The 27,373-nt window shown below is 44.6% G+C and overlaps 1 protein-coding gene across 5 annotated transcripts in view; it reads left to right on the top strand.

The window, feature by feature from the left end:
* The first annotated feature begins 6,668 nt into the window (after positions 1-6,668).
* Positions 6,669-27,373, top strand: part of LOC120559100 (immunoglobulin superfamily member 21-like) — a 97,874-nt gene continuing 77,169 nt past the window's right edge. For 2 of the 5 annotated variants that reach the window (XM_039800534.1, XM_039800533.1), the window contains exon 1: positions 6,669-6,808. In XM_039800534.1, coding sequence (XP_039656468.1) covers positions 6,748-6,808 — 61 coding nt within the window. In that variant the 5' untranslated portion in view covers positions 6,669-6,747. Of the gene's footprint in view, positions 6,809-6,846; positions 6,869-27,373 lie in introns of those variants that run through there. The other 3 variants (XM_039800538.1, XM_039800536.1, XM_039800535.1) reach the window with 3 other exon arrangements.

The raw sequence follows: 27,373 nt of genomic DNA, 5'->3' as shown, positions 1-27,373 counted from the left end.
CCAGAGGCATCAGGCGGTGGGTCAGGAAGCCAGATAATCCTTTCAGGCGGGAGGACTGGTACTGAACAGCATTCAGTGTCATCACATTTGCGTATCTGAAGAAAGAAAGCGACTTATTTAGCTATATTGCATTTTTCATACATGGAATGCAGCTCAAAGTCCTTTACAGCCAATATATAATAAAAGAAACATTACGAGTTATACAGAAAAACAGAAAAACACAGGGAAAATAAGATTAACTGAAACAGATACTGGCCTGGGAAGAGTGTGGAGATAACCTGCATGACAGAATCTTCCTCTGCGTCTGTGACTGCATTTATGATCGTGATTGGCTCTCCCTTCAACTTCAGCTGACTGTAGCGTCCTGCCACTGTGTCCAGTACTGGGGCAACTGAAGTGCTCCAAGCCTCAGCAAGCTGTGGGTTTTTCTCTCCATCTTTGCGGATCTCTGCCATAGAACTGCACCTCTTTAGCAGGTTTTCCGTGTCCTCTGCTGTTTTGTCTCTCTCCAATGCACAGTTCTGCAGGCCGATGTTGAGTATAGCCATCACCCTCTCAACTGGATTCTGCCAGCTCTAGCCTGGAGCTGCTCTGCAGACAATGAGCATGTCCAGTTCTAGCATCTTAAAAATTGCGATCAGACTGAGCTGAACTTTGACCAGTAGGGTGCGATGTTCTTTTCCACCATCACTGTACTTGACATGGATTGGTTTCCATCCTGAAGGGTCTTCCTGTGCGAGCCTTACTGTTGCTGCTGCATTTCTGTATGCTGTAGACTTTTGGAAGACAGAGTCCTGCACGATCTTTACCTTGCCACTGTACCATGAACCCTCTGGCTGACTAGGGACATTGGGTTGCATGTATACTGTGGATGTGATGGATCCCTTGCTCGTCATGTCATGGTCCAGTGCTGCCAGTTGGCTGGTTGAAGGCACTATTGAGTGTCGACCTCGGACACCAGTGGACACAGGCTCCCCAGGTTCTCCCACCGGGATCTTGGCCTTATCATCGATGAATAAGACAAATATTTCTTAACTCAGCTGATACATGCGTAGACGCAAGAACTTGAAGAGTGCAGCACAGAAGTGTGCATCAGGGTGAGATGCTCACAGCTGTCTTTGCTGGATCTTGTACTTGAGTTCAAAGCGTGAAGTGAAGTTCAAGGCTCTCCGGGTGTAGGGATTCTGTGGTGCAAATTGCAATCTCACAATGGCTTTGCTGGGCACCCTGGTTCCTTCAGGGCATTTGGACTTCTCCTGTTCAATGAGATTCTCTAGCAACAACCACTGTGACAGGTGGGCAGTGCCATGTCTCCGATCATCTGCTGCAGTGACTTCATTGACTGCTTCTTCCATCTTAGAGAAGAATTTCTCAAAGTTTTCACCAGGACGACGTTGTTTAGGGTGCGCAAGTCGACAATAACGCCAGGCTCTCCCAGGAGAGCCACTTGGATGCGCTGGTTCATGAGAGAATTCAATGGGGCTGAAGAATCATGGGAGATTTCCTGATAGATTGCTTCTACAATGCTTGGTGTCACCCTAGCCACGTTCGATACCTTCCTCTTTAATTCTTTCTTCATGTACCTGGTGTGGTCCTGTGGGAGAAATGGCTGCAGAGAACTGACAACTCGAGTGGTCTGGGTCAGCTGCTCGTCCTGTGTTCTCCTTTCCACTTTCCACAGAAAGCCATCTTGCTGCCCCCAGGTTGGTATTTCTGTCATGGTTTTGGTATTTTGTTCTGTGTTCTGTTTTATCCTGTTTTATTTTGATAGTCTGGTTTTCTGTCTTGTCTGGTTTTTCTTCCTGTCTTTGTTTGTTTCCTGCCTTTTTTGATTGTTCTGCCCAGCCTTAATGTGTTTCACCTGTTTCCCAGCCTTAGTGTCCCCTTTGCTTGTTTCCTCATTTACTTTGTGTATTAAGTCTCTGTGTTTTCCTTTGTGTGGTGTGGGAGTATTTAGTTCTGTGTTGTGATTTATGTCGTGTTGTCTTTGGTGTTTTTGCCTCCTGGTCTTCCTGTCTTTTGGATTATTTTGTGTTTAGCTGCCTGCCAACCTCTGGACACTCAATCCCTCAGCAAACCCTGACAGAATGCTCCCCCACATATGGACCCAGCAGCTATGGAGTTTAAACCATTTTTTCACCCGATCGACACCCCACACCCCAGTGAGATGATGTTGGCACTATGGCCACGCCTCCCGGCCCTGAGACGTGAGCTGTAATAGTTATGCTGGAAGTTTAGCATTCACGTTATAATGGACAAACGACCACCAAGTGCAAGGGAGGTGCAGAGAAATTAGAGGAGAAAAAGATTAAGAATCTACAGGCGGATTCCTCAAAAATTTCGGACATGTTTGGGGCTGTAGTAGCTGCTTCAACATCAGCATTACCTGAAGCCGAGGAGGAGAGGTGGCTGGCTATAGAAGCAGAAACAACGATGTCAGGGAAGAAGGTGAGGAGGAGGCGAGTGAGGAAAAGATGGAAGAGAGAGTAGATGACGATGTGGTAAGGACTAGACAAATTAACAGGGACTCTCAATATAGTAATAAAAATAATGACAATACAATATAAAACAATAATAAAAAATTATAAAAATACCATAAATATACAAATCATAACTCTAAGAATGAATGAATTATTTAAGTGTAAGATCAACAGATAAGTCTTGAGAACCCTCTTGAAGGATCCAAAATGATCACATGAACGCTGAACACTAAGCAACTCATTTAATGGAACACACGCATATTTTAAGAGGACTGTCTGCAGGGAATTTGTCTGACCAGTCACGGTGGGCCCAAAAATGCCAGGGCCGATTTTTTTGTCCCAGTCCAGCCCTGGCGACAGACACTAGCCAGGATGTCCTGATACTATGCCACAATACTGTAGCCTATCAGACAAGGTATTCATAGCAAGTAACATCAAAACCAATGATGAGAATTGGGGTTGTGTTTATTAATGAAGCCTCAGCCTTCAAATAGCAACTAAAAATGTACAATGCCATTGCATCTGCATTGAAAATAAAATACAAATAATGAAATGTCACTGGCTACAGAAACCCCAAATTACACAAACTTGTAATTATAAAACAGTACAGAGTATTACTGACAACACTTTCAGAGATAAAGTAGGCTACTTGCTGTACCTGAACATGGGGATTAGATATATTGTAGGCCTATACCAAAACTACACTGAGAGTGTTAGTTACTATATACTATAACTATTCAAATATAAATGTATATAACATGTTTTGCTTTGTGTTAAAGAATTAGCATTGAATAACCTATTTAATATTTTCTCAATGTCATATTACACTTTTGATTCATATTAAGGCTGTGAAATTATGAAAATGACTAGGCCCTATCAGACAGAAAGTGCAAGCTAGGATTTTTTGGTAACATTTGGTGAATTATTTAGCCCCCTTTCCTGTTTGTTAGCATGTTTAGTGTCACGACTGACCAGGAGACAGACTGAAGTGATGAGTAGATCTTTAATTAACAAAGAGTCAAACAAGGAACAGGAAGCAACAGGCAGGAATCTTGTAGCTGAGCAGGCAGGTGTAGATCAGCGGCAGACAACAGGAGACAAAGCACAGGTACGGCAAACTTGGATTGAGCTGGAATAGCGTGTCAGTCAGAGAGTCATGAAGACATGTATGTAAGACCCGACAAAGAGTGAGTGTGTCTGTGCTGCTTAAGTAGGTGGACATTGATGAGATGCAGGTGTGAATCTGATGATGTGGTGTGATGAAGTGCAGGTGTGTGCAATCAGTACTTGAGGAGATTGTGAGCGGATGAGGGGAGTGAGTGCTGGGGAATGTGAATGGGAAACAACAAACGGAAAGTCCATGTAAACCTGACATTTAGAGTGGTATGCATAACTGATGTTTTCCCGTTTAATTTAATACCATAGTCTTCATCCTAGCAGCAAAAGTGAGCTCACTACAACCTCTCATATACAACCAAGTGAAATCGTGGTCAAACCGCGATTCATTTCTAACGCGTTTAATGTTTCAAATTAACCTAACAGAAATTATTAAATACGTTAAGTTTGACAGCACTAAATGGCACGATCATTTTCATAATCATGATGCAGACTCATGTTGAGCTGACTATGCAATTCGCTAAGATAGGGATAAAGGCAGCCTAAAATGTTTCCTGCTCCTGGGATTTACCAGTATTGCTGATGTGAAATTAACACACGTCAAAGAATTTCTAATATACTCACGTCTAATGATGTAGGCCGACTCTTCTTCTTCAGCTTTATTTTTACACATAGCATATAGGCCTAAGTGATGGTATTAGCGCCCCCTGCTTTTGGCTGTTAATATCGCTTTAATAGACTTTTTTTGTGCAGACGGCCGTCGGTTGGACGGCCTTTCTGGACTTTTCCAGAACGCACAGATTGTCAGTCCATCCCTGGCCTATATGACACAGAATCCCATAAAAAAAACCATTTTCACCATATGGGACCTTTAATCTTCAACCTTTGGTGTCCTTCCGGATCCATCTCTATTATCCTGCAAACAAACAGATGTCATTGCTTTTACAACCTTGCTGGCATGACGCAGAATTCTTCTTGAGTGGAAGTCTGCACAGCTTCCCTAAATCTCCACCTGGCTTATGGATGTAATGTTCTTTCTCAAGCTTGAGGAAGTTAGGTTTTCTTTAAGGGGTTCCAACCATAAATTCACCTAAAACTGGCAACCATTTATTTCATTCTTCAATGCCTTACAACGGCTTCCCTCAGATGACTAGCTGTAGCTTAAAGGGTTGTGGTACCACCTCCCATCAAGTTAATACTAAATGGTTCTAGCTATAGGCCACTCTGTTCTACTTATTTATTCAATTAATTTTTATGTCTCAGCTTTATATATATATATATATATATATATATATATATATATATATATATATATATATATATATATATATATATATATATATTCTATTTTATCACACAGTAATCTTTGCCTTTCTTCTTATGTTAAGTCACCCCTATACTATGCTGCACTGTGTGCCTCTTCCTAGGAGAAATTGTTTTCCAACGTGCTTATTTATGCACCATTTGACTGGTATGCCGCACTGTAGCCCTACCTTTACCATCCACTGGTGACTATAACACTGTAACGTCTGTTTACTCTTTTCGTTTTTGTAAAGCTTTTTTATTATTATTATTATTATTATTATTATTATTATTATTATTATTACTACTATCATTATTCTTGTTGCTAATTTCATTCTTATTCCCCTTCTTTCTCTTTTTAATTTATTTATTATTTTATTTTGTATGGGGCTTGTTGTTCTCTGCATTGTTCTCTTAATTGTCAAAAAATTCTAATTAAAATCATAAAAAAAGCAAATGTCAATATAACAATTTTGACCATTCCCTCTGTTTTTGGTGTCTCTTGTGCATGATATTAGCCTGGTTGACATCAGACCCACTCTAAATGAGAGTGGGTCTGGGAAAGGTTCATTGACAGTTCATTTCCAGAGGGGCGTCACCAACGGACGCCACTCAAATGCTTCTGGGCTCATTGGATAGTCCTTCAACCAATCAGACCAACGATCCGGGTGACGCTTTTCACATCCAACAAAAAAAATGTGATTCTGGTTTTTGGTGTGGTCCCTCCACGCCTGTCTTGCAGGTGTTGCATATTGCTAACTTGTTATCTTCTGCACACACGCTGAAGAATTTCCAAACAGCTGATATGTTGCAGGTTAATTCACGAAGCTCCCTACATGTGCAAGAATAGCGCGGACACGCGCTTCACACCGCGAGCGGGTACACGCCACACACGGAGGAGAAGTTGAAAGAAAGGAAAAAGAGACTGTGTCTCTGTCCATGTGTGCGTGCGTCCTTGAGTACCTGGTCCTTGACTGTAACTCGTATAACTTATGTTATCAGTTAATTATAGCATTGACCGGTATAAAATCGGCATATGTCAGACTGACCTGCCGGTCCCTGTTCATGGTGAAGCACGGCTTCGGTAACCGTCATGTTGAATGTAAACAAAAAGCTGCGCTATCCTCGTAGCGTAAAGCCCGCCTCAACGTTTGTGATTGGTGTAAAGCCCACCTCAGCGGTTGTGATTGGTGCCTCAATTTTGAGGACATTGGAAATGGGTTTGAATGGGCTCTTCGCCAGACTGACCTGCAGAGCAAATCTCAAATTTGCCGGAAGGTCGTCAGGGTTTACCCAGGCTAGCATGATATACAGTCAATGCTCAAGCATGACATACACTTTAGTGATGATTGGATCCACAAGCCCTTAAGGAATGTACATGTATTTAAATCGGTTTATGCAAACAGACATTATTCTATTTCCTGACTTTGAAAAAGTACCGGAGAATCGTTCCGGTGGGCTTCCGCAGCACTAAACCCCTGATTGGAATATATTCAAACCTATGTGTTTTTTTAGAACGAATATTCAAATGTCATTTTTGGCCAGTTTTGACAGCCCACGGCATAATGCCCGGTTGCCAACCCCACTACCTCAACCAGTGAAAAAACAAACATCATATAATGAGAAACATAATAGAAAACAAGGATAGAAACTCACTCTCTCCTTAGACTCTTACACTCACGCATGCGCTCAGAGAGAGAGAGAGAGAGAGAGAGAGACACGTTATAATCCTCCAAATATAAACCCAAGCCGCAGAGTGGGGCGGCCTCAGTGTGAAGGATGGGAGATAAAACGTCCACCGCTCTGAAGACAGATGGAGTATCCTTTGTTCTGAGCAGCACCCAGCAGGATGACTGGTCCTCTCACACTCTGCTGCCTTCTCTCTGCTCACACTCTCAGTCTAACAGCTGGTAAGTGGATATGACCCGCAAGAGCAGCTTCTCCAGAGACTTCTGCACTGTTTAAATGAGGTAAAGACTAGGGCAGAAAAAAAGGAGCATCTTTAAATACTTCAAAAAGCTTTATGGAATAAATTCAGGTTGTTTTTCTGTGGAAGTGACAAGGTATGTTTGCTTTTATGATTCCTTCTTTGTTTGATATTGGTGATGTCAGCCTTATAATAATCACTGACTATTTAAGAAGTTTTCTGTTTTTTTTCAAGATGGAGATTTTTGGAATGTAGTCCATAATGTGTTTAATTGTGGTGTAAAGCTGAGATAATTGTCACCAATAGTGGTTCTCATTTATGAAACGTGCGTATGACGTAAAACAGGCGTAGGACGGGCATACGCCGATTCCTACGCAAAGCTCGGCATTTATCAATTTGAACGTCAGCGTAGGCTGTGATAAAATCTCTCGTCTGGTCTGAAAACATGTACGCAGGTTTCCGAGTCAGTGTGGACTTGCGGTGCAGCATATAATCAGTTTAAGAGGAGAAGGAGAAGTCATCAGTTGATCACTTATCAGCAATGGCAGATCTGGCTCTTTTAGAACACCTTTATGCACCGGTACAACAGTGCACACGTACGCACACGGGCCACGCCACGGTGGAGCGCTCCATCGGATTGATTAAGGGCAGATGGCTCTGTCTTGCATCAGCGGGGCGGGGGGGGGGGGTGACCCATACACGGCAGAAAAAGTCTTCAACATTGTTTTACCCTGTTGGATTCTGCACAACATCACGGGATGCCATAAATGTAGTGATGGAGCCAGATGACCCAATGCCCAGAGTGCAGTGTCCAGCACAGCCCTAACTGGGGGCTAACGAAGGAGACAGGATATTATTCCTCACTTTTAAAAGGTATAGTGTTATGTTTGGCAATGATATTCAATACAGGACACATGACGATGCACAACATTTTTATTTATTTTTCAGGTTTTCGTTTCTCTTTTAAAGTGTCATTAATGGCCACAAGTGAACGATTTATTCGTCGATTTATAGTCGGCTTGTTTTTCCAGCCCCTCTGCTGTCAGGAGACAGGGTCGGGGTGGTGGTCCAGCACAGGGGGCGGAGGACAAGCGCTCTCCCTCACAGCTGTTGCCTGGTTCTGATTCATGAAAAACGAGTAAAATAAAAGACACTGTATAAACTCCGCTACTGTGTGTTTATTTAAATATAGGTACACCATGTAGGCCTAAGATATTGCAATATAAACCTGTATATTACTATTAAGTCTATGGCATACTTATGTCAAGGGTGTATAAATTAAATAAACTTCAGCTGGAGTCAGATTTACTACGGCAACACTGTTGACCGCATCAGTGATCTCTTTCCATTCCGCATTCTTTCTACAGCCTTTAATACCAGTTTTCAGGCTGCCAAATAGTACACACGTTAACCTGAGATATCAGGGTTTCAATTTCCACTCCTGAAAAGTGTCGCTTCTTAGCTGGATTACGTCTCGCCATTGTTAGGGGCAAGGCCTCAAAACCGAAAATATATTGGGGCATGATATTTAAATGACTATCGTTCCCAGCCGCTGCATTTATCAATGTACGACCATTCTTACGCTCTGATTGGTGTGATACGAACGTTTCATGAATCACACGTGAAACCTGTCGTAAGATGATTTCTGCGCTCATATCTGAGCTGGTTTCTACGTTAGGTTGATAAATGAGGGACTGTGTGATTAACTTGACTGATCTCTGTGCGCGTTTGTGTGTGTCTCCCGCATGCACAGTACAGCAACGGGGGCGGGGAGTTGCTACACCAACGTAGAGCATGTCTTTGCAGTGGGTGACAGGTGCCGTGCTAAAAAGTGATCATCTGCCAAAAACTGATGCTTTCTACCCTACATGCAAATGATGAAATTACTGGTACAGAAACACAGTTAGACAACCGCCCAGGCTGTTGGGCTCTCCAGTACTTTGTTTTGTTGCCGGTGGTTGCACACATTTCTCTGGCTGTTCTGCGTGCTGTAGCAGCATTACCAGTTTGCTAAGCAGGACTTCCTGCTTCCCTCGCCCGGGCCACATCGCTACCTGGATGTGTGACTGCTAGACAATAAAAAGGGAAACGCTGAATCTGTAGATGAGCCACAGCTGAGCAGCACCTGGTTGAACTGTGTGTGTAGAGCGAGAATGGCCTGTACCCAAACATTTTTAAATTACATTTCATTAAATTATGTCATGGGACAACAACTAGGAAAACATGAGATGCAGTTAAAAGACAAAGTTAGTGAGTGGACCTGGATATCACACATTGTTTTTATTCCGCTCATGGACACAGACAAATTTTATAATCAAACTACAAATCATTTGCCTTATCACATTACATATCCATGATCGGAAAGGAGCTGGATGAAGACTAAATCTTATTTTCCCAGCCCCTTTCCAAATAATAAACAAACTGAAATAGATAGACTATAGGTCAGTTAGTAGTTAGAAAAGAGAGAGAGAGAGAAGACCAAAAAAGAAAATAATAATAATAAAGAAAATAAATGTATCTGGCAATTTCATTTTCTTTAATTTTGTTTTTGTCTTATACATGTTCTTAAACTTAAAGATAATATTAACCTTTAAATCATTATCCAATGAGTTCTACAGCTTGACAAGACATAGTGAAATACACATTTGCTTTAATGTTGTTAGTGCATACTGATGTTTAAAACTGAATTTCCTTCTATGATCCTTATTTTCTGATCTAAACACCAACATTTATTGTATATTTTCTGGTAATACTTAAACATTACCAACAAAGTCTGTAATTCAACAAGGTGTTTAAGTTTCATTAATACTGATTTGTCCATTTGTGTGTTCTTTAAAATCCACTTATGTAGAATTCGTAACTGTACGTATTGTTGTCTATTGCCTAAGTAACTGCTTAACCATTTTAAAACTACACCCGTATGTTTGTGTCGAAACCTTTTTTAAATCCATAAATATGTATCGTATAGTTCTTATATTCAATTGCAGTTGTAATTTCTTCTACTATATTCATTAATGCTAGAGTTGTAGACAGATTTGTTTGATAACTATACTGACTCTCACTAAGCAATTTGTTTTCAAGAAAAGCATCAGTTTTTTTTTTTTTTCCAAGAACCTTTTGTTATGAAAAAAATTGCGAAAGCATTTGTTGTTGGTCAGGCTGTTTATCTCCTGTTTTAAAAAGAGGGATGACCTTTGGTGTTTTCATCCTATCAGGAACTATACCTGTACAGAAGGAAAGATTGAAAATATAACTCAACAGGTTTGAGTATAGTCAACATTCATTTTCACTCAGTTTATTAATTTCCTGATCCTTGTTTTGCGTCCTGTTCTTCGCCATATGTCTCTTTTTTTGCGCTGCAATAATATGCGCTGCAGAAAATGCCTTAGATGTAGCCTAATTAAAGCATCTTTTGATGTGATTTTTCCCCCCTTTTTTTTTTATATATTTCTTTTTAGGAAATTGTTGCGCGTGGCTCTCTCTCAGTGCCTGACGGCAGCCATCTTTCCTTCACTACTGTGTGGCAGTTCAAATTTACATTTGTTGTCACATTTCTTCCAAAGTGTCACGGACGACCAGGAGACAGACTGCAGTAGAGAAGCTGAGCTTTATTAACAATGATCCAACAACGAGCAAGGAGCAACAGGCAGGAAATCTGGTAGCTGGGTAGGCAGGTTCCAGAGCAGCAGCAGACAACAGGATCCGAAGTACAGGGTAGGCAAACTTGGAATGACTAGGCTTAACGTGCGTGGTCAAAGCGTCATGTGGAAACGAGACTTGACAAGGAGTGTGTGTGGTTGTGCTGCTTATGTAGGTGGTGGCTGATTAGTTGCAGGTGGTGGACTGAGGATGAGGCTTGATGAGGTGCAGGTGTGTGTAATTAGGACTGAGGGGACTGGGAGAGTCTGATCTGCGTGAGTAACGAGGAGTATGAATCAGTGGGAGGAGTGTGTGCTGGAGAATGAGAGAGAGTGAGTGCTGGTGACAGTGAATGGGGAAACAAACAGTCAATGAACACTGACTAACAGTCCAAGACACCCTGGCGGGCAGCCCGGAGACCGGGACAGGAGGGGGACAGGGCGAAGGCGGACGGACTCCAGGCCCTCCCCCAAGACTTGGGCGGAGCTGGCTGGAAGCGTGACCACAGCGGAGCCGGCTGGGGGCGTGGCCACGGCGGAGCTGGCTGGCCCACTGGCGGCCGTGGCGAGGCCGATCCCTCTGGAGGCCATGGCGAGGCCGATCCCTCTGGAGGCCATGGCGGGGCTGATCCCTCTGGGAGGCATTTTTTTTTTTTTTTGTGGGGTGAACTCCTCTGGAGGCCATGGCGGAGCAGAACCCTCTGGAGGCCATGGCGGGGCTGATCCCTCTGGAGGCCATGGCGGGGCTGATCCCTCTGGAGGCCATGGCGGGGCTGATCCCTCTGGAGGCCATGGCGGGGCTGAACCCTCTGGAGGCCATGGCGGGGCTGATCCCTCTGGAGGCCATGGCGAGGCTGATCCCTCTGGAGGCCATGGCGGTCCTGGGAACCGTGTCGGCGGGACCTCCACAGTCCCCTTAGAGGGCGTATGGCCCCCTCCCAAAATTTTCCTGGGGAGGCTCCCCGGGATGATGTCCAGGACAGGCAATGAGGGCTTAGAACTGGGCTGTACCGGCGATGAGGGCTTTGAACCGGGCTGTACCGGCGACGAGGGCGTCGAGCCGGGCTGAACCGGCGACGAGGACGTAGAACCGGCTGTACCGGCGACGAGGACGTAGAACCGGGCTGAACCGGCGACGAGGGCGTCGAGCCGGGCTGTACCGACGACGAGGGCTTAGGAAGGGTTCTAGCTAGGTGGGGTTCAGGAAGGATGCTAGCTAGCCTGGGCTCAGGGGAAATGCCAGCTAGGCTAGACTCTGGGGAGCCGCTACACGGCCGGGACTCTAGGAACTCTGGGGAGCCTCTATACGGCCGGGACTCTAGGAACCCTGGGGGGCCGCTACATGGCCGGGACTCTAGGAACCCTGGGGGGCCGCTACATGGCCGGGACTCTAGGAACTCTAGGAGACCAGAGGACTCTGGGACACTAGAGAGCTCGGGGAGCTCGGGGACACTAGGAAGCTCTGGGACACTAGAGGACCCTGGGACACTAGAGGACCCTGGGACACTAGAGGACCCTGGGACACTAGAGGACTCGGGGAACCTTGGGACACTAGAGGACTCGGGGAACCTAGGGACACTAGAGGACTCGGGGAACCTAGGGACACTAGAGGACTCGGGGACACTAGAGAGCTCGGGGAACCTAGGGACACTAGAGGACTCGGGGACACTAGAGGACTCGGGGAACCGAGGGACACTAGAGGACTCGGGGACACTAGAGGACTCGGGGAACCTAGGGACACTAGAGGACTCGGGGAACCTAGGGACACTAGAGGACTCGGGGAACCTAGGGACACTAGAGGACTCGGGGACACTAGAGAGCTCGGGGAACCTAGGGACACTAGAGGACTCGGGGACACTAGAGGACTCGGGGAACCGAGGGACACTAGAGGACTCGGGGAACCTAGGGACACTAGAGGACTCGGGGACACTAGAGGACTCGGGGAACCTAGGGACACTAGAGGACTCGGGAACACTAGAGAGCTCGGGGAACCTAGGGACACTAGAGGACTCGGGGAACCTGGGGACACTAGAGGACTCGGGGAACCGGGGGACACTAGAGGACTCGGGGAACCCGGGGGACACTAGAGGACTCGGGGACACTAGAGGACTCGGGGACACTAGAGGACTCGGAGACACTAGGGACAATAGAGGACACTAGGGACAATAGAGGACTCGGGGACACTAGGGACAATAGAGGACTCGGGAACACTAGGGACAAGGGAACCGCTACCTAGCCTAGAGTCAGGGGGAATCCAAACCAACCGGGACTCAGGAAAGCCACTAGCTAGCTGGGACTCAGGGAAGCCACCAGCCAGCTGGGACTCAGGAAATCCGCTAGCTAGCTGGGACACAGGGAAGCTACTAGCTAGCTGGGACTCTGGAGAGAGGCCGCTAGCAGGCCGCGTGTCTGTGGAGGCATGGAAAGAGCTGTACATCGGCTCAGAGGCAGGAGGACTGCACGTCAGCTCAGGGTCAGGAGAGCTGTACGCCAGCTCGGGGTCAGGAGAACCGCACGCCAGCTCGGGGTCAGGAGAGCTGCACGCCAGCTCGGGGTCAGACACCGGCTCGGGAACAGAAGGGTTGCTAGTCTCTGCAGGGCAGTTGCTGTGAGCAGTCTCGGCTGGGCAGTCGCGGTGAGCCGTCTCGTCTGGCCAGTCGCGGTGAGCAGTCTCTGCCTTCTGGTCGACTGGGCAGATGCTTGCTGGCTTCTGTCCGACTGGGCAGTCAAATGGCTCCCTGCTGAAGTGGGCCTGTGGTGAGGACTTTGCGCACCGGATCGGCTGGCTCTGGATCGGCGCGCCACCCGTAAGGGAGGAACCACAAACCCAAAGGGCTCGGTCCAGAAACTCACTAAACGGCAGGTTGAGGTCCTCGAGCAGCAGCATCCGAGTAAGTGGGTCATCTAACCCGCTCCAGAACTGATACTTTAAGAAGTCCTCCTCCCAGCCCGCACTGTGATAATAACAGAGGTAAACTGCAACAAAATCTTCCAGAGTGTCTCCGTTTTGATTGAACAGATGATCTTCCATGGTGTCCTCATCCATGTTCATTTAGTTGTGGTCAAGTCTTCTGTCACGGACGACCAGGAGACAGACTGCAGTAGAGAAGCTGAGCTTTATTAACAATGATCCAACAACGAGCAGGGAGCAACAGGCAGGGAATCTGGTAGCTGGGTAGGCAGGTTCCAGAGCAGCAGCAGACAACAGGATCCGAAGTACAGGGTAGGCAAACTTGGAATGACTAGGCTTAACGTGCGTGGTCAAAGCGTCATGTGGAAACGAGACTTGACAAGGAGTTTGTGTGGTTGTGCTGCTTATGTAGGTGGTGGCTGATTAGTTGCAGGTGGTGGACTGAGGATGAGGCTTGATGAGGTGCAGGTGTGTGTAATTAGGACTGAGGGGACTGGGAGAGTCTGATCTGCGTGAGTAACGAGGAGTATGAATCAGTGGGAGGAGTGTGTGCTGGAGAATGAGAGAGAGTGAGTGCTGGTGACAGTGAATGGGGAAACAAACAGTCAATGAACACTGACTAACAGTCCAAGACACCCTGACACAAAGCCTCTTGTAGGTTTATTATAACCTATTTACCACAGATTTCCTATCACGATAAAAATCAACTTGCACAGACTAAACCTTGAGTTGGGTAATCCATCACAGGAAACATCATGTCTGGTTGTATTGTTGCTATAGTTACTGTATAGTATTGTTGTGTGGCAATGCAGTGGAGATCTTTCAAAATTGTAGTCCTTCAAATATACTGTAAGTGTGACATGGGAAATGTATATCTCTGCAAGTAGATCTTCATGTAAGAGTTTAAAGCGCCCATATTATGCTCATTTTCAGGTTCATAACTGTATTTTAAGGTTGTACCAGAATAGGTTTACATGGTTTAATTGTCAAACAACACTATATTTTTGTTGTACTGCACAGCTCTCTCTCACTGCTGCAGATCCTCTTTTCACCTGGTTTCTGTTTTAGCTACGGAGTGAGACCTCTTTTCTTCTTCTGTACTATCTTTGATTGCACTCGCACATGCTCAGTAGCTCAGATGTAGATCATGTCAGCTAGCGAGCTCCATAGAAGTAAAAAGGCAGTTTCTCCAACTTCAGTCAGTTACAAGGCAGGATTAGCTGGGAGACTTCTAAATGAGGGCGCACATGTAAGTAGTTCTTTTGTAGATTATGAACTTGTGTGTGTTGTAGCAGTGCTTTGCTATTGAAAACGAGGTAGCATGCTAACGCTAACACTACGAGCTAACGGTTGTGGTTAGCCTGCTCGTTTCGGATTGTGACGTCACAATCCGGCCGATTTTGAACAGCTCACCAGGAGACTGAAGGCAGGACACATTCAGAAACCGTATCTCACTCAGAACACCATGGATGTTTTTTTTTACAAGTTTGTATGTGTGTGGAAGCACACATACAAATAATATGGGCTACACTGTGCAGTAGGAATGCTGGGTGTCAGCGTTTGATCATAGAGCTCAGTTCTATATTGAAGACAACTACATCATTAATCTGGCTAACAAGCTACCCATCTTCAAACCAAAATCCCACCTGTTAACATAAATACATTTGACTGTTTTTCACACACATCACAATTTATAATTAATCTTAACAGTTGTGAGGTAGGCCTACACATATGTAGCGCCTCTCTAGCGTGGCTGGCTATAGTGAGAGGTGGCTATCCTGAGTTCTTTAAAACTTCTATCCAATTACTCAAATAAGTGGGGTTTCACTAATAACCTTATCAGTGTTTAACTTGTGTGTGTGTATTATATTCTTTCCCTTTAAATCACCATTTATAGGAACACGCTGACTTATTGGGAATTTAGCTTATTCACCGTAACCCCCAGAGTAAGTCGATACAGTCGATACATACCCTTCTCATCTCCGTGCGTGCTGTAACGCTGTCTGACGGCTCCAGCATTAGCTTAGCTTGAAGAGAAGATTCACAGGGTTGACGAGAAGACTCACACAGCTGACGATCTCGGCAAAGTCCACACTCGGTGACGCTATCCGGCTCCATCAGGGTCTTTGTCCGCCGTCCGTCTCGCAGTTCCACACAGGCTTAACTAGTCCAGACCGCTAGCCGCTAGATTGTTAGCAAAGTCCATAGGAAAGCACTATCCACTTAGCCAGCAGCTAACTTAAACTTCTTTCTTACCCCTTTTCCACCAAGGCAGAGCTAGTGCTGGTTCGGAGCCAGAGCCTAGTTTCCATTCGGTTCTTTGTTTTATCGACCACCAAAGCACCAGTTCCGAACCAGTAAAAGTGGTTCTTAAGTAGCACCAAATCATTGCTGGGCCAGAAGTAAGAACAGCTTACGTCAGCGGCTGGGGTCGGAGTTACCGTGACCAACAAGACGAATGGAAACTTGTGACCACCATTTTTTAATTATCAGATAAACACTATGGACGCGATAAACTTGCACTATAAAGGCGAGCCGCGCAAACACGTTGGATATGCCGAGTTTGGATGCCGATGTAAGTCCGCAAAGCCATGAACATCAATAGCAAAGCAATGTCCGCCATTGTTGATGGTGTGTTTGTGTTTGGCGCCGCTGCGCTAACGTTGCTGGGAAAGATGAGACGTATACAGTGACGTAAGACCTGGCTCTGTGCTGGCTCTTTAGCTTGTGGAAAAGCAAACCGGTTCTTTGGAGGCTCCTCAGTTATATCAACTCCGAACCGGCACTAGCTCTAGCTCTGAACCAGCACCTGGTTCTTGTTGGTGGAAAAGGGGTATCTGTCTTCTTTTGCTGAGTAGTCCACTCAAACAGACAGAATTATCACCATTAACGTTTCGTTTAAGAGTCCTGGTTTAACACTCTCACTAAACTGGTGCATTACAGTATCTTTAACCTCTCGTATTTCTCATTCAGCAGACAACATGCTTCTCCACTCCTACTCGTTTCTTCGCTCTTACTCCTTCCTGTTTTCATACGTTAACCTTACTCAAATGTGATTGGCTCATTCACAAAACTTTCACAAATACAATAAATTCACAATACATTTGTGTAACTCTTTCTTCCTATTCCTACGGGCATTTTCAAAACATTTTCACATACATTATTACACAACAAATATTTGCCCTTTTAAATGCTATATTCAGTAAAACATGAACATTCCCCAATATGCATTTCTCTCTTTGGGCAAATAATAACTTAATTACTGGTCAATTAATCTTAACCTTTTAACCTTAAATTCTATTTATTAAACTATGAAATTATTTATTCAAGCTGGTATATTTTATAATAATGAATACATTTCAACTGGATTACACATACATTTTCTAATGATTAATGCATGTATCTTGAATGTAAAAGGTACCAGAGTACATCAAGATGCACAAGCACTGGCACAGTCAGCATGGCCAGTACAGACAATCTGTGAATTCTGCTTTGGGATTAAAATCCATGCACTTTGTGGTCTGAACAGACACAATCATTTAATCATCAAGTACAGATTACCTTGAGCAATATGGGTCAGAGTCAGACAATGGGCTTTTTTATCCCCGAGGGGGAACGTTCTCCAAACACCATTAGGTAACTTAGATGACATGTCTCCTGCTGTGAAGCTACACCACCAGGTTGCATAATTTAATTCATTTTCACTCAAAATGTCTTTTCTTTTACATTATATTTGTAATCTATTGTCATCATCAAGCCATGTGATGGACTGGACTGCTGGATTTATAATAAAACAGCATTATTATTCTATGTTCACATTGACATTACTTCAAATTTTCCAAAGCAGATAAAAAAATGTTTTTTTGATTGTGTATTCTGAAGGCCCTGGGGCAAAAATGTGCTGGACATACACATCATCCTCCTGCATCAAAGTCAGTTATCCACACTATCTCTTTCCACCTTGGTTCAGGACTCAATACTTCCTTACTGGCACTGAGTGCTGCCAGTGAAGGTAAACTGTGACCAGCAAAATCATCCAATACAAACGCAATTCCAAGGAATATTAGACTCTGAAATGTGCTCCATAAAGAAGTCAGTTTCTATGGAAGGATATGAGAAAATGAGCCTACTTCTCACTTAATTTATTTTTATTTTCAATAAACATTTTCACAATGACTTTATGGTCTCAAATATTAGTTTCAAGTATTCTTCAATACAACACAATGTTTATTTTAGAAATGATGGTCCCATTTATTTTAAAATAGACGATAAATAAGGGGATGGTTTAGGACCTGTCAATCAGGACAGAGGCTTAGCTATGCTAACCATGGCACTGTGGAGATTAAAATAGAGCAAAAGCACCCATAAGTCCACAGCCAAACTGAAGCTGAACTGAGCGGGACAGTGATATCACTCCTCAATATTTCATTTCAATAACTCTAATCTCATTCCAAAATATGCTTTCCCTTATTGAAATGATTGTTGTGTTGTTTACAGAGAACATTATGAATCACTTATCATGTGCAAATGCTGTCTGTGTGTGTGTGTGTGTGTGTGTGTGTGTGTGTGTGTGTGTGTGTGTGTGTGTGTGTGTGTGTGTGTGTGTGTGTCCGTGCCAGAGCTTGGCAAATGGCTGGCTTTCTAGATGAAAAGCTGGAGGGAGGATTAAAAGGAAAAACATGGGGAAAATAATCTGTAGGCAGGCTGACGTCATGCAGTACGGGCCAGTGTTGTGGGTGTGAGGGAGCTGACTGTGATAGCAGAGGGCATCAGTGTCTCCCAGCACCGCCAGGCTGCTGCTCTGCAAGGTGCCTTTGATTTTGGTCCCAGTCCATGTGTCAGAGGGCAGCACACGCAGCACACACACACACACACACACACACACACACACACACACACACACACACACACACACACACACACACACACACACACACACACACACACACACACACACACACACACACACACACACACACACACACACACACAGTAAAGACTACATCAGGCTTTGTTTCAGGCCCTGTTTACACAATGACGCTCGCGGGTGAAAACGAAAAAATATTTTATCGGATGTGCCTTTCGTTTATACGGTGTAGAAGCCAAATATGTTGTTTCAAGTGTTCAGACTTTGGGTGTGGTTTCTTGTATGTACATTGGGTGTCGCTGTGGTATTACCTGGGGCGAGGTTATAAAGGTGAGCTCCAAATTGTTGCTGGCAGGTGTTTGGCCAAAAATTCATATCTGGAAAGAGAAATGAGGAAAATGGAAACCATCAATGTATTAAACCCTATGGCAAGGGAGTACAAACCTGGTTCAAGGAAAGCTAAACAACAAAATGACTTGATAAGAGGATCATTGCCACCTGATAAGTATATATCTAGGGATGTGTGACGGAAGGAAACTGAGCAATGGGTTAAATCTGCTTCTAAACATCAGTGCAGTATTGAACAGCAGCAGGAAAGCAATATGTTGGGAACATTGCATCATTCTCAATGCCAACCAACAACTGTGCAAATGAGGAAGGATGAAGGAACGCAATCCAAATACACTCATCAAATCAGTCCAAATCCACATGGAGACATACTTCACATTATGCACAGGCAAAATGAAATATCAGCTGCTTTGGTGCAGCAGCAGCGTTCGTTGTCGCTGCCACCACGAGATATATCCATCTTTGAAGGGGACCCTCTCAAATACAGAGCATTTATCAAAGCTTTTGAGCAAGGAGTGGAGGAAAAGGCAGGAAAGGCTGATTGTTTGTACTATTTGGAACAATTTACCAAAGATCAGCCACAAGAGTTGGTGCGTAGCTGCCAACATATGGAGCCTGAACACGGCTATATAGTGGCAAAGGGTCTGCTACAGGAGCACTTTGGCAATCAGTACAAAATTGCAACTGCATATATGGAAAGGGCGTTGACCTGGCAAACAATAAAATCTGAGGATGTAAAGGCACTTCAAGCCTACTCCTTATTCTTGCGTGGCTGTGGCAATATGATGGAGGAGCTCCAGTACATACAGGAATTGGACATGCCTGTTAACATGACAGCCATAATTTCAAAGTTACCATTCAAAATGAGGCAGCAATGGAGGACCATAGCTTATGGCATAATGGAAACCACTAAGCAGAGAGCTCACTTCAATGATCTGGTTAGATTTATTGAGCGTCGTCTCAGCATTCTTTCTGACCCGCTGTTTGGTGACATACGGGATCCATCGCCTGGCATTGCTAACATGACGACTTTCACCAGGTTTAGATCTCAGCCGAGGAACCGACCATATGGAAATATTGTTGCCACCACAGTAACATCTATGGATTTGCCCGAGGAAGTTAAGGAGTCAACATCGTATCAAGGAAAGGAAAAGAAAGCTGGATGCCTTTGCTGTGCTGATACGCACTCATTGGAAGAATGCAAACCGTTCAATGGAAAGCAGCATAAGGAAAAAATACACTTTCTCAGGGAAAAGGGAGTTTGCTTTGCATGTTTAGGTAATGGTCACATGAGCAGGAATTGTGACAGGCGCTTGACATGCAAGGTTTGTGGTCAAACCCATCCCACTGTGCTACATATCAAAAGGCAAAGTACCACTACGGAACTGTTAAAGGAACCAAGTATAACCAACTAACTTCATACGAAACATGTGGACATACAGGGGCTGGTAAGGATCAGTGTGTTCTATCCATTCTCCCTGTACAGGTGAAGTCCACAAAGGGAAATTGCATCATTAAAACCTATGCTTTTTTGGATCCTGGAAGTTCAGCTACATTCTGCTCGGAACATCTAATGCAGAAGCTGAATATTACAGGCAGAAGAACCAACTTCCTGTTGAGCACAATGGGGCAAGAAAATGTTGTTCCAGCCTATTCCTTGAATGGTTTGGAGGTATCTGGTCTGGATAGCAATGACTTCTATAGGCTTCCAGAGGTTCTCACGCAAAGGAAAATGCCGGTTACGGCTGACAACATGGTGACGCCTGAAGACCTGGCTAAATGGCCGTACTTGTCAAAGGTATACATCACAAGCCTAAACGCAAATGTCGACTCGTTAATCGGAAACAACGCTCCCAAGGTGTTGGAACCTTGGGAAGTCATCAACAGCTGCGGGAATGGGCCGTATGCTATGAGAACTGTGCTGGGATGGGTAGTTAGTGGGCCGATGAATGGAAATATTGATGTTTTGGAGGCGGAGCTTCCCTCAGCTATGGTGAATAGGATATCTGTGTGTAAACTGGAAGAAATGCTAACCAATCAGTATAACCATGATTTCAATGAAAGGAATACAGAGGAGAAGGAAATGTCCAGAGAAGACCATAGATTTCTTGAAATTATGGATGACGCAGCAGTACTTAAAGATGGGAAATATTGTTTGAAATTGCCATTCAGGAACAAGGAAGTCTGTCTGCCTAACAACTTTGTAGGGGCTAAACAAAGGATCGATTCATTGAGGAAACGGTTCCTTAAAAACAAATGCTTGCACCAGGAGTATGCAGAGTACATGAATAACCTCATTGGTAAGACTTATGCGGAGCAAGTACCGAAGCAGGAGCTGCGTCGTGGGAATGGGAGGGTGTGGTACATCCCCCACCATGGTGTCCACCATCCAAAGAAAGGATCTCTTCGTGTGGTATTTGACTGTGGAGCCACTTGTCAAGGAGTCTCGTTAAACAGTGAGCTCTTGCAGGGTCCTATCCTTACCAGCTCACTGCTAGGAGTTCTTACTCGCTTTAGGCGGGAACCTGTGGCATTCATGGGTGACATTCAAGCCATGTTCCACCAGGTGAAGGTTGCCGAGGGAGACAAAGACTTTCTTCGCTTTCTATGGTGGCCAGATGGTGATGTAAATAAGGAGCTAGTGGAGTATAGAATGACGGTACACCTGTTTGGCGCTGTTTCATCTCCTAGCTGTGCAAGTTATGCGCTGAGGAAAACTGCTGATGATACCCAGGCTGTTTTCGGCCAAAGTGCGTCAATGTGTTAAGCAGAATTTCTATGTGGATGATTGTTTGAAGAGCTCAGCCACTGAGGGAGAAGCAATTAAGATGATAGGAGATCTAATTGCGCTGTGTCGAAAGGGAGGCTTCATCTTGGAAAAATGGATCAGCAACAGTCGCTTCGTTTTGCAAGCCATCGCAAAGGATCAAAGGGCTAAAGACCTAAAGGAGTTGGATCTGGATCGGGACGAGCTTCCAGTAGAAAGAGCTCTGGGTTTACAGTGGTGTGTGGAGACCGACTCTTTCAAGTTCAAGATGGAGATAAAACACGAGACTCTCACGAGACGTGGTATGTTGTCCGTGAACAGCTCAGTGTACGATCCTCTGGGTTTTCTGGCACCTATCACTGTGGTTGCCAAAATGATGCAGCAAGAGCGGAGGCGTTGTAGATGGGACGATGCTTTACCGCAGGACATATGGCACCAATGGGAAAGATGGTTAAAAGACTTGGATCTGCTGGCTGCATTCAATGTGGACAGGTGCATTAAGCCAGTGGACTTTGGCAAGGTCAGACATGCCCAACTACATCACTTTGCTGATGCCAGTGAACGTGGCTATGGAACTGTAACATACATGCGGATGTGGTCCTTCGGGTCCCAGTGACCCGAAGGACAACACAAGGATTATGTACCTCCCTTGTACCTTGTTGAGAATTGCTCTCTAAACCCTGTTTCTTGTTAAGTAAGTCAAGTTTATTTCTAGAACCCATTTAAACACAGTTTAAGCTGACCAAAATGCTGTACAAACAAGAACTAAGGTGCTGTATTAACCCTTGTTTAGAGAGCAATTCTCAACAAAGTAAACGGAAGTACATAATCCTTGTGTTGTCCTTCGGGTCACTTGGACCCGAAGGACTGATTTAACCCTTGTGTTGGGTCACTGGGACCCGAAGGACAACACAAGGGTTAAATCAGGAAAACAACATTCAAGTCACGTTTCTACTTGGTAAAGCCAGGGTGACACCATTCAAAACCGTAACTATTCCCCGACTGGAGTTGACCGCGGCTGTCCTTGCGGTCAGAGTGGACTCAATGTTAAAGGCAGAGTTGAATTACCAATTGGAAGATTCAGTATTCTGGACTGACAGTACTTCAGTGTTGAAGTATCTTAACAACGAGAATAGACGATTTCACACATTTGTGGCCAACAGAATCTCAACTATCAGAGAAACGGCTGAACCTTCTCAGTGGAGACATGTTGGTTCCAAATATAATCCAGCTAATGATGCATCGAGAGGTATGAAGATCTCTGACTTTCTGAAGAAGAGCAGGTGGCTTGAAGGGCCTTCATTTCTTTGGAAGCAGGAGGAGGATTGGCCTAAAGCTGTGTTGGAATTGGCATTGGATTCAAATGATCCAGAGGTGAAGAAGGAGATAACTGCTAATGCTATCAGTATGTGTGATGTGGCTAACCCGACTGATCAACTTATTGCCTACTTTTCGGACTGGAGGAGACTTAAGACAGCAGTGGCATGGTTTCTCAGGTTAACGCCGCCTTCACACTGGCAGTTGAAATCAGCTCCGTAATACGCAATACGCCCCCAGCGGACGTCGTACTACACTGTTGAAAAGCTTCGGAAGCGACTCACAAAAATGGCAGAGAGACTGGAATGAGTGATGAATGTGATGAAAGTGTCTGAATGTACGATTCTCTATGACCTCTCTTATAAAGCTATAAATAGAAAGGCTGCTGCGTGGATAAAAGTTGCCCAAGACGTTGACATGTCAGGTCGATTAAATGTGATATAGCGGTATAATGGCGGTATAATGTCAATAGTTCGCTGTCTGTTGCTAGCTAACCAATTAACTGATGTTTATCAGTACCATAGCAACGCTAACTTCCGTCGGATAGGAACCGTCCGTAGCCTTTCGCAAGAGTTAAATTTTTTGAACGCATCCGGATGACCAACTGACACGATGTTTTTCGCACCGCATTCGTTCGGATCTGGTTCGGACCCATTCGCATGCAGGTTTGTTTATCAGTACCATAGCAACGCTAACTTCCGTCGGATAGGAACCGTCCGTAGCCTTTCGCAAGAGTTCAATTTTTTGAACGCATCCGGATGACCAACTGACACGATTTTTTGCGCACCGCATTCGTTCGGACCCGGTTTGGACCCATTCGCATGCGGTCTGCGAATCTCCATAGGAAATGAATGACTTCCGGTCGTTTCGAAGCCGTATCGGAGCTGATTTCAACTGCCAGTGTGAAGGCGGCGTAAAGGCCATGTTGCTGGTGTGGAGCCACCTGAGAAAGCAGTCAGAGGCTGCTGCGGCTAACCATTCAAAGGTAACCAGTCAGGATGGACAGATGCATGCAGCAAGCCATGGAATCTTGATGCTAGATGATCTATTAGGAGCAGAAGTTACAATCATTCGCTTTTGTCAGCAACAGAGATTCAGTAAGGAGATTTCCGTTCTGTTATCTGGGAAAGCAACAGTAAATCGGCACAGTTCCATATACAGACTGGATCCAATGGTGGAGAATGGGCTCTTGAGAGTTGGAGGAAGGCTGACCAGAGGAGCCATTCCTGAGGAAGCCAAACATCCCCTCATTCTCGCCAAGGATCAGCATGTATCTATGCTTATTCTCAAGCATGCACATCAGAATCTGGGCCATAGTGGACGGACTCATACGCTGTCCACAGTGAGGAAGAGATTTTGGATCACCAAGGCCAATTCAGCTGTCAGAAAGGTCATTGCTGAATGTGTGCTGTGTAGCCGGTATAATGGAAGAGCAGTTGAACAGAAAATGGTAGACCTCCCAAAGGTGAGAATCCTTCCTGATCAACTGCCATTCACAAACACGGGAGTAGATTACTTTGGATCAGTCGAAGTAAAGAAGGGAAGATCAACCTGTAGGCGATATGGAGTTATATTTACCTGTATGGCGAGCAGAGCCATCCATCTGGAGGTAGCAGTATCCCTGGAAACGGACACATGTATCAATGCTCTGCGACGTTTTATCAGCCGAAGAGGACAGGTGACACATCTGAGGTCAGACAACGGTACCAACTTTATTGGGGCAGAAAGGGAACTCAGGAAGGCTCTTGCTACTTTGAACCATGACAGGATTCAAGGAGTTTTGTCGCAGGTTGGAATTCGTTGGAGTTTTAATCCACCAGCTGGTTCACACCATGGTGGTGTGTGGGAACAGATGATCCGCCTAGTGAGAAGGGTTCTTAACTCTGTCTTACATCAACAGACATTAGATGACGATGGACTTCATACAGTGTTCTGTGAAGCTGAGGCCATTTTAAATGATCGGCCAATTACTAAGCTCTCGGACGATCCTAATGACCTTGAACCTCTCACTCCTAACCATCTTCTGCTTCTGAGGGGTAAACCAGCTTTGCCACCTGGAGTGTTCGAGCCTCATGATCAATATGTGAGAAGACGATGGAGACAAGTGCAGTACATCTCAGATCTTTTTTGGAAGAGATGGGTACGGGAGTACTTGCCTTTGCTTCAAGAAAGGCAAAAATGGAACCAAAAGAAAAGGAGTTTGATCGCTGGAGATATTGTTGTAATAATGGATTATTCCGCTCCCCGTGGTTCTTGGCCACTTGGCAAGGTTCTGGAGGTTTTTCCAGACAAACAAGGGCTTGTGCGGTCTGTAAGATTGCTGACTAAAACCAACATCTTGGAAAGGCCAGTGACAAAACTCTGTTTGTTGCATGGAGTGTAAATTTGTTTGTCTGTACCGGGCTTGACCATAATTTTGTGATTTACAACATTTTGACTCTTTTGTTTTGTTTTGAATTGTCATGTCCGCTGGCCATTGTCAATTAGGGGCCGGTGTGTAGAAGCCAAATATGTTGTTTCAAGTGTTCAGACTTTGGGTGTGGTTTCTTGTATGTACATTGGGTGTCACTGTGGTATTACCTGGGGTGAGATTATAAAGGTGAGCTCCAAATTGTTGCTGGCAGGTGTTTGGCCCGGAAAGGGCAAATGGTTTTTGACCGCTAACGCTGTGACACCGAATGCTGTGATGCTGGAGTGCATTGGCGCGAAAGCCTTTGTTCTAAAGTTGTCTAATTGTTTATGGATTTATTGTTGAAAACATGAAATAATGGACATTTCATGCTGCACGATTTACCAAATAAACATTTCGTTATTCTGCAATGCAACATCGTCAGACGATTCTTGAACGCTACACAGCATGTTAACATCAGCGCGTCAGCCAGGTCACTCTGGGTTAAAACCACCTCAGTAGTTACGGTATCAGACCGAACAACTTTACATACGGCGACGGCATTTTTGGGGCTTAAAAATGCAAAAAAGTGAAACCACCCTCCAGAGTGGAAATCTTAAAAACGCTCCACCGTCGCGTTACCGTCTAAAGGGTAAAAACGCAAAAGTCTGAAGACAAAGGTGTGGAGAGAGACGAATAAAGGCGTCCAGGTAGTCTGTTGTTACAGAGTAGGCTACAGAAATTATAGGCTTCTGTTATCTAAAATAATTTCAATGTAATGGGTATTGGTAGTGCTCCCGTGGGTGCTGTGCTGTGGCTTATCACGGTCAACTGTGCCGGTCATCATCAGACAAACATGCAACTCCACCTCCTCGTCTTTCCAGACAAGCTTTTGTTGTTCGCTTCGACATGTTTCTGTTTCGTGCTACTAAGGAGAGAAGTAGAAGGAAGGTTCTACGCAGGTGCGCTGACTTGGTGGTGTTGTGTGGCAGTGCCACCTAGCTGCCTGGCGTGCATACTACATCCAATTTCACACACTTTTGCGAGCACATGTGAAATATTACATTTCACACTTGGAGTGTACAATTTCAAATGTGTAATGTCCAAAAGGTACATGGATTGTATGTGACCTTATGATTTCGACAATTAGCCTACGTATAAAATTGATGTTTTCACATATGACAGCTTGATTTCACATTGGAAATATCTGTAAATGTACCTCTGTCATGTGAATTAATCACCTGTGAAATGCTGTTTCATAGATGATGACCACATATGTGAATTGGGCTGTCAATTGATTAAAATATTTAACTTGCGATAAATCGCAAATTAATGACACATTTTTATCTGTTCTAAATGTACTTAAGGGATATTTTTCAAGTTAAAATGTCAAAAGTGGTATTTGAGACTTGCTGTTCTCCAGTGGTAACTCAGTTCACATCGACAGTAACGTAATCTCGCTTTGCCAGACCATCCACACACTGCGGAGCGGAGGACGGTCTGGCTACTCCACACAGCATTCCAGGATGAGAGGAAAACGTGCTCTGGTTTATTGGCATTTCTTTAAACCAATCACAATCGTCTTGGGCGGCGCTAAGCTCTGCACTGAGCCGCTGTAAAATAGTAGTTCGAGAGAAAAACAGTTAGTCTAGCTAGCTGTCTGGATTTACCCTGCAGAGATCTGAGGACCAGTTACCATAGTCCTCATAAATCCTCCGGAGTTTAAAATTCCAACACAAAGAAAGTGGAAGGAAACGGAAAAGACATGCATCCGGCAGAATTTCCTGCAGCACCAGAGCAATCCCAGAAGTGAAACGTCAAGGATATAGACTAACGGTAATGTTACATGCAAATAACCTCAGGTCTTGTGGAGAGAACCATCTCGAAGGGCTTTGAAACTCCACTTGCCATTCAAAATACCCTTTCTTCTTCCATTTCTGCTCAAGGAAATTTGTTTTTGCTAGCCATCCACTCCAGTCCTGCCGTCTCAGCACAGAATGCCCGTCCGTTAATCACACTGTAAACGATTTCCCTGTATATTACTATATTTTTATGGTATTTTATAATTTGATGGTATTGTACTGTAATATGCAGTTTTATTAATATACAGTACAGGCCAAAAGTTTGGAAACACCTTCTCATTCAATGCGTTTCCTTTATTTTCATGACTATTTACATTGTAGATTCTCACTGAAGGCATCAAAACTATGAATGAACACATATGGAATTATGGACTTAACAAAAAAGTGTGAAATAACTGAAAACATGTCTTATATTTTAGATTCCTCAAAGTAGCCACCCTTTGCTCTGA

The sequence above is a fragment of the Perca fluviatilis genome, chromosome 5 (assembly GCF_010015445.1).
Source record: "Perca fluviatilis chromosome 5, GENO_Pfluv_1.0, whole genome shotgun sequence".
NCBI lineage: Eukaryota > Metazoa > Chordata > Actinopteri > Perciformes > Percidae > Perca > Perca fluviatilis.
The sequence above is the reverse complement of the archived record's forward strand: the minus strand, read 5'-3'. Positions and strand labels throughout refer to the sequence as shown.